Source organism: Zonotrichia leucophrys, unplaced genomic scaffold (genome assembly GCF_028769735.1).
Source record: "Zonotrichia leucophrys gambelii isolate GWCS_2022_RI unplaced genomic scaffold, RI_Zleu_2.0 Scaffold_34_1600103, whole genome shotgun sequence".
NCBI lineage: Eukaryota > Metazoa > Chordata > Aves > Passeriformes > Passerellidae > Zonotrichia > Zonotrichia leucophrys.
The window spans coordinates 908,949-922,445 of record NW_026992239.1 but is presented as its reverse complement, the minus strand read 5'-3'; the positions used below and the strand labels follow the sequence as shown (position 1 = coordinate 922,445).

Here is a 13,497-nt window from a genome sequence, read left to right as displayed (position 1 = left end):
AATTACTGTTTATATCAAAATTCCCTGATTTATATCAAATTCCAGAGGTTTGTACAGAGGATCCTCCTGCTCGGCCTCTGCCTTGGCCTTGTCCTGCTCCTCCCCTGGAATGGCCAAAATTGGGGATTTTATATCAAAATTCACTGATTTTATATCAAAATTCACTGATTTTATATCAAAATTCACTGATTTTATATCAAAATATCCAGGGTTTTATACAGGGGATCCTCCTCCCCTGGAATGGCCAAAATTCCTGATTTTATACCAGAAAATCCAGGGTTTGACATGGGAACAAATTCCTGATTTTATATCAAAATACCTGGAGTTTACATGGGAACAAATTCCTGATTTTATACCAAAATATCTGAGGTTTTATACATGGGATCCTCCTCCCATGTATGCCAAAATTCACTGATTTTGTACCAGAAAATCCAGGGTTTTACATGGCAACAAATTCCAAAATATCCGGGTTTGACATGGGAATAAATTCCTGATTTTATAGCAAAATAGCTGGGGGTTTTTATGGGATCCTCCTCCCCTGGAACACCAAAACTGGGGATTTTATATCAAAATATCCAGGGTTTTATATGGGAATAAATTCCGGATTTTGGACCAAAATATCCGGGTTTACATGGGAACACAAACATGGGGAATTGGGGAGGAATTGTGGCTTTTCCTGGGGAAAAAAGGGTGAAAATTTGGATTTATTGGCATTTTTCTGGGGATTAAAGGGTTAAAATTCAGATTTATTTTAATTTTTCCAGCTTTGCCTGGGGATTAAAGGGTTAAAATCCAGATTTATTTCAATTTTTTCAGCTTTTCCCAAGGTTAAAATTGGGATTTATATTCATTTTCTGGGGAAAAAAGAGTTAAAATTTGAATGTATTTAAATTTTTCCAGGAAAAAAAGAGTTAAAATTTTAAATTATTTCCATTTTTTCTGGGCAAAAAAGGGTTAAATTTTAAATTTACTTCCATTTTTCTGGTTTTTACTAGGGAAAAAAAGGGTTAAATTTTTTATTGATTTCAATTTTTTGCCTTAAAAATCCCATTAAAGCTGAATATTCCATGGAAATGGCAAAGCCTGAATGGATTCCTTTCCCCCAGAAGCTCAAAGTTTGGTTAAAATCCCAATTCCTTCCTCACAGGTGACTCCAGTCAAAGCATTCCAGGAGGATTTTGGATTTTCCCAGCTTTTAGAGAGGTGAAAAATGCCCAAAATCCTCATTTTCCTCTTAAAAATGAATTAAATAAAAACATTCCATGAAACTCTCAGAGTTAGAATGAATTTTCCCACCTGGAATGGGTTTAAAAAGCCACAAAAATGTCACCAAAAATCCTTTAAAATGCAAAATTCCCTTGGGATTTTTCATGGAAAAGGAAAAATTCTGGACCAAGATCCATTGGGTCACTAAAAACTGGAAAGTACAAATGAAAAATTAATAAATCCAACAGGAAAATCCAAGGAAACACAAAAGAAATCCCAATTTTTCTCTTGTTTGCCAAAAAAATTGCTGAAAATTCAAGATTAGAAAATATAATAATACAAGATATTGGGTCCACAAAAGCCAAGATCTTGTGTTATTCCAAGATCCTAAACCAGAACTTTTCCAGCTGTAATGCCATAAAAGTCAAAGTTTGGGAAAAAAATGGGAATAATTTAACTTTAATTCCAATACAATTCTATTCCAGGGTGATCCACGCTCCAGAAATCCTCCCAAAATCAGAATTTTTCCATCAAAAATCCCATTTTTTCCTTCAAAATGTCAATTTTTTCTTTCAAATCCCAAGATTTCCCACTGAAAAATCAACATTTTCCCTCAAAAATCAGGATTTCCTCTCAAAAATCCCCATTTTCCTCACAAAAACCCGCATTTTCCCTCAGAAATCACAATTTTGCTCACAGAAATCCCAAAACTTTCCCCAAACCCACAGATTTCACTTTAAAACCAATCCCCCAATTTTCCCAACACTTTTCCCCCGGATTATTTCTCTAAATTCAAAATTGTCTCCCTCAAAACAGAGACTTTCCCCTCAGAAACCCACAAAAATCCGGATTTTTCCTCTCAAACCCCACAAAATCCCGATTTTTTCCCCCAAAACCCCACAAAAATCCGGATTTTTTCTCTTCCTAACCCCGAATTTTCCCCTCACCCAAATTTCTCCCCTAAAAACCCAAATTTTCCCCAACTTTTCCCTCACAATTTCCCCCAAACCCAGCCCGGAATTCGCCACCTCCAGGAATTCCATTGATTTCCCCTCAGCCGCCGCTCCACAAAAATCGCTTTCAATTCAAATTTTTCCCGCTTTTTTCTCCTCAAATCCCGAATTTCCCTGTGGGGAATTTGGGGATTTTATCGCGATTTTATCCCGATTTTAATCCCAAAATCCGGGAATGGAGAAAGGACCAAAATCGGGATTTTTGAGGAAAAACCGGGAATTTTGTGAGGGGCCCCTCACGAGGCTCCGGGGCCTTTCCCGGTTTTTTCCGGTTTTTGGGATTTTTCCCGAGCATCCCAAGGTTCGTTTCCCGGTCCCGGCCCCCTCACGAAGATCCGGGGGCTCTTTCCCGATTTTAGGGATCCCTTTGGAAAATTTCGGGTTTCTTTTCCCGATTTTAGGGATCCCGTTCCCGGTCCCCTCATGAGGATCTCGGGGTTCTTTTCCCGGTTCCCCTCCCGGTACCGGGGATCCTTTCCCGGTTATGGGAATCCCATTCCCGGTTCCGAGGGCTCCTTTCCAGGTCCCCTCATGAAGATCTCGGGATTCTCTTCCCGGTTCTGGGGGTTCTTTTCCCCGTCCCCTCAGGAAGATGTGGGGATTATTTTCCCGGTTCCGGGGATTCCATTCCCGGTTCCGAGGGTTCCTTTCCCGGTCCCCTCACGAGGATCTCGGGGTTCCTTTCCCGGTCCCCTCACGAGGATCTCGGGGTTCCTTTCCCGGTTCTCTCCCGTTCCCGATTCTGAGGATCCCATTCCCGGTGGTTCCTCTCCCGGTTCCCCCCCGGTCCCGTCTCTCCCCCATCGCTCACCCGCAGCCGCCTCCTCCTCCTTGGCCTCAGCCGCGGCCGCTTCATCCCCGCTGGGCGCCTCCTCCGGCGGCCGCTCGGCCCCGTTCACGCCGCCGCCGCCTCCTCCTCCCTCGGCCGCCTCAGCCTCGGCCGCGGCCGCCGCTCCCTCCTCCTGCGGCGGCTGCGGCGGCTCCGACCCCGCGGGCTCGGCCGGGGCCGCCTCCTCTTCCTCCTCCTCCTCCTCCTCCTCCTCCCCGGGGGGGCCGGGCTGGGCCGGGGCCGCCTCGGGGGCCGCGGCGGCCGCTTCGTCCTCATCGGCGAGCAGCGCTTCCTCGTCCTCCTCCTCCTCCTCTTCCTCCTCCTCCTCCTCTTCCTCCTCCTCCTCCTCCTCATCCCCTCCGTGGGGCCGCCCGCCCGGGCCTCCCGCCGGCCCCGCTTCCCCTGCGCAGCTCGAGGCGGCCGCGGCCGGGCCTCCCCCGCCGCCGCCGCCGCCGCCTTCCTCGGGCCCCGCCGCCAACATCTCGGCGTCCAGGGCCTCCTGCAGCCGCTGCGCCAGCTCCACCTTCAGCCCGCGGGCGTCCAGGCCGCGCCGGCCCAGCTCGGCCCGCAGCTCGGTCACCTTCAGCCGCTTCACGTCCATGGCGGGGCCGGTGTGTGGGGACGGGGGGGGGGAAGGGGCCGCGGGGCGGGGGGGGGAAGGGAAGCGGAAGCGCGGGCGCGCTGAGGCGGCGGCGCCGAGGCCGGAGCGCGAGGCCGGGCCGGGCCTGAGGCCGCGGGGCGGGGACTGAGGGAGGGAAGGGGCGGAAGGAAGGGGGCGGAGAAGGGACGGGAGAGGGTGGGGGGGGAGAAGCGAGCGAGAGCGCGAGGCGGGGCCGCCGCCGCTGGCGCGGGGAGGGGGCGGCCGGAGCGCGGAGCGATCGCCGGGCCCGTCCCGCTCCCGCCGCCGCCGCCTCAGCCGCGCCTGCGCCGCCGCCGCCCCTCAGCCGCGCCCCCCCGCGCGCCGCGCGCCGCCTCTACCGCGCATGCGTCGCGCCTGCGCGCCGCACCAAACCCCGCCCGCGGCGCATCACCGCGCAGGCGCGGCGCATGCGCGGGGCCGGTGTCTCGCGCCGCGCGCAGGCGCTGTCTCCGCTGGCGCCCCCCCATTTCCCCCTCAGCCCCACCTACGTGCGCAACGGTCGCTGCGAGTGTGGCGGCGGCTCCGCCGCTTCCCCTCCTTCCTTCCCTCCCCGCGCTCGGCCCGCGCCAGCCGCTCGGATTTTCTGATTGGCTCCGGCCGCGCTGTTCTGCCCGACGACGGCGAAAAGCCGCGCTCCGATTGGCGGATGGGGGCGAAGGGGGGGGCGCTCGCCTCACGCGCACTTTCGCGCCCGCCGCGCCGCCGCCATTTTGTTTCGGTGGATGAATTGGGGAGAGCGCGCGGCGCGCTGGTTGGAAGGAAGGGTTTGAAAAGGATTAAAATGTGTAAAATACAGAAAATAAACGAGATATTTTGGTTTGGAATTGGAAGCGAGCGCGGAAGAAGCGGAGAGGCGGAGACCGGGCCGCGTTCCCCTCAGGAAACTCGTGTAGCCCCACCTTGCTGTTCCTACCTCCCCTCACGGGTTCATTCAATAAAACCATTCAAATCTCCTGTTACGCTTTTTTAACACTGTAAATATTTATTAATACCCACATAAAACTCATATTTCACGCGGGAAGCAGCGAAATGAGAGGGTTTAACATCAGGAAGCAGCGCGGGGAAGGCGCCGCCATTTTGCGGCGCGCTGTGAGGGGAAGGTGAGGGCGGTGAGCTCAGACCCCTCATAGAATCCCTTGGAGCCATTTTGATACAGAACAGCGCAAGTTCCATCAATAAAAACAGAATCAATATATTGTCGCGCTAGTCGTTGTAGGTTTTAATCTATTTTTCACCAATGAAAGGTCCCCGTGAGGAGTGCACCGTTCCCGGAGGCACTGCAATACCGGGACGATGCGCGGAGCGGAGGGAGCAAGCTCCGGGTCCAACTCCCGAGCCCAAAAATCCGTTTAATATAAAGTCCTCTCATCGAGGACGTATCAGATATTAAACTGATAAGAACAGATACTACACTTGATCTTAGCCAAAAGGCCGAGAAGCGATACCGCCTCCTCGCCCAGCGCCGCCACCGGCCCCGCCCGGCCCGCCCGCACCTCACGGCCACCCCCGCGCCGCGCCCCGACCGCTCCCGGACCCTTCTGGAACGTTCTCTCCATCCCATCTCGCGCTTTGCTCCCGAGTCCCGCACGATCCGACCCCAAAAACCCCGAAATTCTGCCCAAAAATGATCCCAGCATGCCTTTCGCCAGGGTGACGATCAACAAATCTACACAACCCCGCCCCTTTATGCAAACAGCGGCTTGCTGGTGTTCCCTAGCCCCGCCCCCATCCCTTTTCCCCGCCTCGCATTGTGATTGGCCGGCCGTGGATCTTAATTTGCATTGGCCCCGCCCACTCCCACCCCAGCTGGTCATTAGCATAACCCCGCCCCTTGGCGCGCAAGCCCCGCCCGCTATTGATCATATTGTAATTCTATAATGAATTAAATCAGAGAGCCGGGGGTTTCCCGCTTTATTCTGGGGGTGACAGGGGACAGATGGGGACAGTGTGGGATGGTTTATGACAGTCTGGGACAATTTGTGACAGTTTGTGACAATTTGGGACAGTTTGTGACAACGGCGCTGTCCCCATGGGGGGTGGGAGGGACAGGAGATGGCACTGGGGACACCGGGTGACATCACGTGACACCGGTTGGCGGGAAGGGACCACAGGTGGCATCAGGTGATAGCGGGTGCCAGGGGGTGCCACCAGCACCGTGTCCCCTCCATGACACCCCTCTATGTCCCCAATGTCCGGGTGTCCCCTCCTCTGTCCCGGTGTCCCCTCCGTGTCCCGGTGTCCCCTATAATTTCCGTGACACCGCTCAGCCGCGGCTCCCGGAGTTGTCCACGTTTGTCCCACCCCGGTGTCCCCTCACTGTCCCGGTGTCGCTACCATTTCCTGGCCGCCCCCACGGTAACGTCGAACAACCGCGGCTCCCGGAGCTTTCCCCGTTTGTCCATCAGGAAGAAGAACGGGCGGCCCCGCACCCGGATGGGCACCGCGGCCGCGGCCTCGCTCCGGTGAGCGGCACCGGACACGTCCCGGAGCGGCACCGTGAACGTTCGGTGCCCGATACCGAGCGGCCCCGGCGTCCCGATGCTCACGGCGGTGCCGCCCCGCAGCAGCGTCAGCCGCGCCACCGAGCGCAGCGGCAGCAGCCAGCCCGCGGCCACCGTCAGCGAGCCTGGGCACCGGAGAGAAACCGGGGAAACCGGCGGTTGGGAACGGGGCACGGGAACCGACCCCAGTACCCGGTGGGAGCCCCGCTGGGGGCTCCGGTCCCTTCTCCCGAGCCCCGGTGGAACCCCGGATCCCTCCCGTGAGCCCCGGTGCGAGCCCCGGTTCCTTCCCCTGAGCCCGACCCGGCCCCGGTGGGAGCCCCGGTTTGACCCCCGCTCCCTTCCCTGAGCCCCGGTGTGACCCCGGTGCCGCCGCCCTCAGCCCGGTTCAGTCCCGCTTTCCCCGCCCCCATCTCAGTCCCGCCCTCCCACATCCGGTGACCGCCCCGGTGCCCTTCCCCTGCCCCGGGAGTGCCCCCGGTGTGTCCCCGGTCCCTCCCGGTTCTTCCCGGTTCCGCCCGGTCCCGCTGCCTCAGTACCGACGGTCAGGCAGGACGCCGTGAACCCAAAGCGCCACTTGTTGTCGCGGGGTCTCAGCGGGTCATCGGCCCCGGTACCGGCAGCAGGACCGGGCACCGGGCGCAGCGCCGTGAAGGCGTAATGAGCCAGGTAAGCCCAGAAGATCCCTTGGCTGGCGCAGAAGAGCCCCGCGAGGCGGAAGAAGCGGCTCCGGTCGTGCTCGTACAGAACCACGTCCCGCGCCGCCGCCGCCGCCGCCACCTCCAGCGCCGCCCGCGCCGCCATGACGGGCGGCCCCGGTACTTCCGGGGCACGCAGCGCATCAGCCAATCGGATGCGGCGAAAAGAGGAGGCGCAGCCAATCGGGTTGCACGTAGCGGCTTAGCCAATGGGCTGTGGCGTTGATTACGCATCAGCCAATCAGGTGCCGCGTCCGCCGCCATCTTTGTTGCTGGCGCGTTCCCGCCTTGCCCTCAGTGCCTCCCTCTTAAAGGCGCCGCGGGCAATAATTAATAAATAATAAATAATTAATTAATCACTAATCGATAATCAATAATCCATCGGTTTATTTACAAAACTCGGGGGCATCGAAAGGACTCGAACACGGGACAGGGGCCCGGGGAGGGGGCGGGGAGCTCCAACGTTCACTTGAGAAAAGCGACTTCCGGAATCTTCCCTTCCAGCTGAGGGGAAAAACGGGAAAAAATGGGAAAAATGGGGAAAAATGAGAAATAATGGGGTGAGAAAGGGGGAAAATGGGGAAAATAATGAGGGGAAATAAAGGGAAAAATAAGGGAGAAAATAATGGAGGAAAATGGGAAAAATAATGGCAAAAATGGGAGAAATAATGGGGAAAATAATGGGGAAAAATGAGAAAAAAATCAGAGGATAGTAACAGGGAAAATGGGGGAAATAATGGAGTGAGAATGGGGGAAAATGGGGAAAAATAACAGGGGAAAATAATGGGGAAAAATTGGGGAAAATAGAGAAAAAAAAAGGGAAAAATAATGGAGGAAAATGGGGAAAAAATGGAGAAAAATGGGGGGAAAATTGGGAATAATGGGAGAAAAATGAGAAAAAGGGAAAATAACAGGGAAAAGAGAGAAAAAGAAATAAAAATAAAAGGAAAGAAACCAACCTTGAGCTGGGTGAAGACCTGGCCGGCCTGGCTGTAATCCCAGTCGTTGTCCTGGAGGCACCTGAGGGACACAAAGGGGAATTTTGGGGTTTTTTTGAGGGATTTTTGGGGGTTTATTTTAGGATTTTTTTGGGGAAATGTTGGAGATTTTTTTTGATTTTTGGGGCGTTTTTGGGGCGTTTTTGGTGTGTTTTGCACTCACTTCTGGGACCACTCGAGGTTCATGCCCGACTGCACGGCGAAGGCCGCCAGCATCTCCTGCTGCTCGGGGGGTTTTTAATCCATTTTTGAGGTGAATTTTCAGCCATTTTTAGGGGAATTTTTGAGTGATTTTTGAGGGGATTTTTGAGCAACTTTTGAAGTATTTTGAAGGGAATTTTAGGCCATTTTTGAAGGGATTTTTGAGCCATTTTTGGAGTGATTTTTGTGCCATTTTTATGGGGACATTTGGGCCACTTATGAAGGGATTTTCAAGCGATTTTCAGGTGCGTTTCAAGGGAATTTTTATGGATTTTGGGGGCATTTTGAGTGACTTTTGAGGGGATTTTTTAGCTATTTTTGAAGGGATTTTTGAGCAACTTTCAGGGGATTTTGGAGCCATTTATAAAGGAATTTCGGAGCATTTTTTGAACGATTCTTGAGCAACTTCTGAAGTGATTTTTGAGCCATTTTTAAGGCGATTTTTGAGTGATTTTCAGTGGGATTTTTAGGAGGTTTTGGGGTGATTTTTTTTGATTTTTTGAGCAAATTTGGTGTGTTTTGCACTCACTTCTGGGACCACTCGAGGTTCATGCCCGACTGCATGGCGAAGGCCGCCAGCATCTCCTGCTGCTCGGCCGTCAGGGTGGGCACGGGGCTGGACGAGGGCGTGGGCGCGGGCAGGGCGAAGGCTTTGCGCAGCTCCTCGGGGCTGGCGCCGCGCACAAACAGCTCGTCGTTCACGATGCACAGCCTGCCGGGAAATGGGGAAAAAATGAGAATTGTGTGGGGAAATATGGAGTTTTGGGGGGGGAAATGGGGGTTTGGGGGGAAAAAATGAGAATTTTGTGGGGAAATATGGAGTTTTGGGGGGAGATTTGGATTTAGGGGGAAAAATGGGGGTTTTAGGGGGGAAATTGAGGTTTCGGGGGAAAAATCAGGATTTAAGGGAGAAAATTGGGGATTTGGGGGGAAAAAATGGGGTTTGGGGGGAAAAATTGAGGTTTCGGGGGAAAACTCAGGATTAAGGAGAAAATTGGGGATTTGGGGGGAAAAAATGGGGGTTTGGGGGAAAAATTGGGATTTTGTGAGGAAATATGGAGTTTTGGGGGGGAGATTTGGATTTAGGGGGAAAAATGGGGATTTGGGGGAAAAAAATTAGAATTTTGTGGGGAAATATGGAGTTTTGGGGGGGAAATTTGGATTTAGGGGGGAAAAATGGGGGTTTGGGGGGAAAAAATTGGGTTTGGGGGGAAAAAAATGGGGGTTTGAAGGGAAAAAAATGAGAATTTTGTGGGGAAATATGGAGTTTTGGGGGGGAAATTCGGATTTAGGGGGGAAAATGGGGGTTTGGAGGGAAAAAATGGGAGTTTGTGGGATATAATAGGGGTTTGGGGAGAAAACTGGGGGTTAGAGGGTAGAAATGGGGTTTGGGGGAAAAAAATGAGGATTGAGGTGGAATAATTGGGGGTTGGGGGTGAAAATGGGGATTTGGGAGGAAAAAATGGGAGTTTATGGGGTATAATAGGGCTTTGGGGGAAAAAATGGGGGTTTGGAAAGGAAAAATGGGGATTTGGGGGGGAAAATGGGGGTTTAGGGGGCAATAATGGGGGTTTGGGGAAGGAAAAATGGGGTTTCAGGGGGAAAAAGAGGATTTAGGGGGGAAAAGGACGTTTAGGGTAAAATCCCCAGGATTTAGGGTAAAACCAGGGGGTTTAGGATAAAACACGGGATTTTGGGGAAGAAACATGGGATTTAGGGACAGAACAGAGAATTTAGTGACAAATCATGGGATTTAGGGGGAAAATCAGGGAGATTTGGGTAAAAACCCCAGGGTTTAGGGACAAACCAGGGCTCTGGGGACAGACCAGAGGATTTTGGGTAAAAATTCGGGGGTTTTGGGTAAAATTCCCAGATTTAGGGCCAGACCTGGGGATTTAGGGTAAAACCAAGGGGTTATAGGAGGAAAACCAGGGAGTTTAGGGTAAGAAACACAGGATTTAGGGTAAAACCAGGGGGTTTAGGGTAAAACCAGGGGATTTGGGTAAAAACCAGGGGATTTGGGTAAAAACCAGGGATTTAGGGGGGATTTAGGGTAAAACCAGGGGGTTTAGGGGGGATTTAGGGTAAAACCAGGGGTTTTTGGGGCCTCACCCGCTGTTCCCGGCCGGCACGGCGATGAACATCCGCGTGAACGCCCGGACAGAGTCCCGCGACTTCCCATCCACTGAGGGCACAGAAAACAGTCAGGAAATGGGGAAAAATGGGGAAAAAGGGGGAAAATGGGGGGAAAAGGGAGGGGGAGAATTGGGAAAAATGTGGGGGAGAATGGGGGAAAATGGGACAAAAATGGGGGAAAATGGGGGAGGAGAATTGGGAAAAATGTGGGGGAAAAATGGGGAAAAATGGGGGGGAGAAGGAGGTAAAAAAAGGGGGGGAAATGGGGAAAAATGGGGGAGGAATAAGGGGAAAAATGGGGGGAAATGGGGGAGGAATAAGGAAAATGGGGAGGGGAAATTGGGGGGAAAAAGGGGGAAAAAAAGGAGGAAAAAAATCCAGAGGAATAAAGAAAATGGAGGGGGAAAAGGAGAAAAAAAGAGGAAAAAATAGGAAAAAAAATAGGGAAAAAGGAGAGAAAAAAAAGGAAAATAAGGAATAAAAGAGGATAAAAAAGGAAATTAAAGCAGGACTGACCTTCCTTGAAGATGCCGTGGACGGTGAAGCAGAGCAGCGTGTTCTGGAACACAGCGGGGCCAGGATTGGCACAATTCCCAGCAATTCCCAGGAATTCCCAGATTTTGGGGCCCAGAATTGGCAGAAATTGCACCAAAAATCCCCCCAAAATTCTCCCCAAAAATCCACCAAAACCACTCCCAAAATACCCGAAAATCCCCCCAAAAATCCCCAGAAAAATCCCCCAAAAAATCCCAAAAATTCCCCCAGAAAATCAAAAACCCCCAAAAAATCAAAATCCAAAAAAAATCCCAGAAAAATCCCCAAAAAACCTCAGAAAAATCCCAAAAATGCCCAGAAAAATCCCCAAAAAATCCCCCAAAAATCCCCAAAAACCCAAAAAAATCCCAGAAAAATCCCAGGAAGACCCCAGAAAAATCCCCCAAAAAAACCTCAGAAAAATCCCCGAAAAATCCCCGAAAAATCCCAAATAACCCCAAAAAAATCCCCAAAAAATCCCAGAAAAACCCTAGAAAATCTTAGTAAAATCCCAAAAATCCTCAGAAAAATCCCCAGAAAAATCCCAGCAAAATCCCCAAAAAATGCCCAGCAAAATCCCAGAAAAACCCAGAAAAATCCTCAAAAAACCACAGAAAAATCCCCAAAAAATCCCAAAAAAATCCCCAAAATCCCCCGAAAAATGCCCAAAAAAACCCCAAAAAATCCCAGAAAAACCCCAATAAATCCCAAAAAATCCCCAAATCCCAGAAAATCCCCAAATCCCAGAAAATCCCAATTCTCACCGTCTGGGCACAGATGTCCACCACGAAGGAATTGACGTCGTGCTGGGTTTTGGGCAGCTCGTTCAGAAACGCCACCACGTTCAGCCGCGTGTGCTTCAGCAGCTTGAAGCGCATGGCTGCCACGGAGAGGGGAAAAAAATCAGAATTACACCAAAAACGGGCTCAAATCACACCGAAAATATCAGGGAATGGCCAGGAAAATCCTCATAAAAATCCGCCTAAAAATGTCCTAAAAATCCCCCAGAAAAATGGAAAAAAATCTCCTTAAAATCTCAATAAACCCACCCAAAATCCCCACAAAAATCACGCCGAAAATATTCCTAAATCTGCCCCAAAAACCCCCCAAAATACCCTAAAATCAGCTCAAAAATTCCCTAAAACTGCCCCCAAAAATCCCCACCAAAATCGCCTCAAAAATATCATGGAATCGCCAGAAAAATCCTCATAAAAATCTGCCTAAAAATATCCTAAAAAAGCCCCAAATATCCCCAGAAAAATGGGAAAAAAATCTCGTTAAAATCTCCCTAAAGCCTCCCAAAATCCCCACAAAAAATCACGCCAAAAATATTCCTAAATCTGCCCCAAAAATACCCCAAAATCCCCCAAAATACCCTAAAATCAGCTCAAAAATTCCCTAAAAAATCCCCACCAAAATCGCCCCAAAAATCCCCCTTAAAACCCTCAAAAAATCCCTCTAAAATCACCATAAAAATACCCTGAAAGTCCTCAAAAATCCCCACAAAAATACCTCCAAAAATCCCCAAAAATCCCCTCAAAATCCTCCCAAAACCATCCTAAAACTCTACACCAAAAATCAATCCCTAAAACCCCCAAAATCCCAATCCACAAAAATCTCCTAAAATTGCCCCAAAAATACCCTAAAACCGCCTAAAATCCTCTAAAATCCAACACTCAAAAATCCCTAAAATCCTAACCCCAAAAATCCCAAAAATCTCCCTAAAACCCCCCCAAAATCCCCACAAAAATCACCCCAAAAATACCCAAAAATTCCCCCAAAAATCCTCCTAAAATCTCTGAAAAATCCCTACAAAAATCCACCCAAAAATCCCCTAAAACCACCCCAAAAATCCTAAAAAACCCCCACAAAATCTGCCCCAAAAAACCTCCAAACGCCTCAAAAATCCGCCTAAAACCACCCCAAAAAATCACAAAAAACCAAAATCCCCAAAACCCTAATCCAAAAAATATCCCAAAACTGCCCCAAAAATCCCCCAAAATTCCATCCAAAACCCCATCCCAAAAACTCCAAAAAAATATCAAAACCCCTCCAAAATCTGCCCCTAAAATCCCCCAAAAACTCCAAAATCCCCCAAAATTCCTCCAACCCCCAAAAATTCCAAAAACCATCAAAAATGAACAAAAACACCCAAAAATATCCCAAAATCTTCCCCTCACTAGGGGTCCTTCCAATATCTCATAAAATATCAATCCGGCTTCCTTGAAATACTCAGTTCAAAATCTGCTCCTAGAAATTCAAAATTTTAAATAGAAATTCAATGGGGAATTTCATGATGTCTTAAATATGGGTTCAATGCGAAATTAATTTTGATGGGATTTATGGGAATCATTTTTGGTGTTATTTTGGGGTTGGATTTTTATGGGAAATTTTTGGGTACCTGGGGGGGTGTGGGGGCTCAGGGGATGCTCAGGATCAATCTTGGGGTGATTTTTGAGCCATTTTGGGCATTTTTTGGGGTATTTTTGTGGGGTTTTGAGCCATTTTTTCGGGGATTTTTGGGTGTTTTGTGATTTTTGTGCTGTTTTTGGCTATTTTGGGTTTATTTTGGGTATTTTGGGTACCTGGGGGGGGTGTAGGGGCTCAGGGGATGCTCAGCTCTGTTGGTTTTGAGCCGTTTTTGGCATTTCCAGGTCATTTTTTGGGGTATTTTTGTCGGGTTTTGAGCCATTTTTTTGGGGATTTTTTTTTATTTTGGGGTGTTTTGTGTTTTTGTTTTT

General features: G+C 50.2%; 4 protein-coding genes and 1 non-coding gene across 6 annotated transcripts in view; all 5 read right to left on the bottom strand.

Moving 5' to 3' along the window:
* The window catches only part of HNRNPUL2 (heterogeneous nuclear ribonucleoprotein U like 2), a 29,787-nt gene extending 25,840 nt beyond the window's left edge, over positions 1-3,947 (bottom strand). For both annotated transcript variants that reach the window (XM_064737023.1, XM_064737022.1), the window contains exon 1: positions 3,031-3,947. In XM_064737023.1, the coding sequence (XP_064593093.1) occupies positions 3,031-3,649 (619 nt within the window). In that variant the 5' untranslated portion in view covers positions 3,650-3,947. The remainder of the gene's footprint in view (positions 1-3,030) is intronic.
* A 993-nt stretch (positions 3,948-4,940) lies between these two features.
* On the bottom strand, positions 4,941-5,131 carry LOC135460365 (U2 spliceosomal RNA). The gene has a single exon (XR_010443213.1). It is a non-coding gene; the product is annotated as a U2 spliceosomal RNA (small nuclear RNA).
* Positions 5,132-5,566: 435 nt separating this feature from the next.
* Positions 5,567-7,001, bottom strand: TMEM223 (transmembrane protein 223). Its single transcript, XM_064737064.1, has 2 exons — positions 6,729-7,001; positions 5,567-6,314 (listed from the first exon to the last, which is right to left on the bottom strand). Exons 1-2 carry the CDS (start codon positions 6,991-6,993, stop codon positions 6,019-6,021), a joined length of 561 nt encoding a protein of 186 aa, XP_064593134.1. The 5' UTR covers positions 6,994-7,001; the 3' UTR covers positions 5,567-6,018.
* A 249-nt stretch (positions 7,002-7,250) lies between these two features.
* On the bottom strand, positions 7,251-11,655 carry NXF1 (nuclear RNA export factor 1). Its single transcript, XM_064737156.1, has 6 exons — positions 11,521-11,655; positions 10,739-10,781; positions 10,199-10,271; positions 8,616-8,798; positions 7,847-7,907; positions 7,251-7,391 (listed from the first exon to the last, which is right to left on the bottom strand). The coding sequence occupies exons 1-6, from the start codon at positions 11,632-11,634 to the stop codon at positions 7,353-7,355; spliced, it is 513 nt and encodes a 170-aa protein (XP_064593226.1). The 5' UTR covers positions 11,635-11,655; the 3' UTR covers positions 7,251-7,352.
* A 1,664-nt stretch (positions 11,656-13,319) lies between these two features.
* STX5 (syntaxin 5) overlaps positions 13,320-13,497 on the bottom strand; it is a 7,486-nt gene continuing 7,308 nt past the window's right edge. The window contains exon 11 of the mRNA XM_064736967.1: positions 13,320-13,341. Coding sequence (XP_064593037.1) covers positions 13,320-13,341 — 22 coding nt within the window. The remainder of the gene's footprint in view (positions 13,342-13,497) is intronic.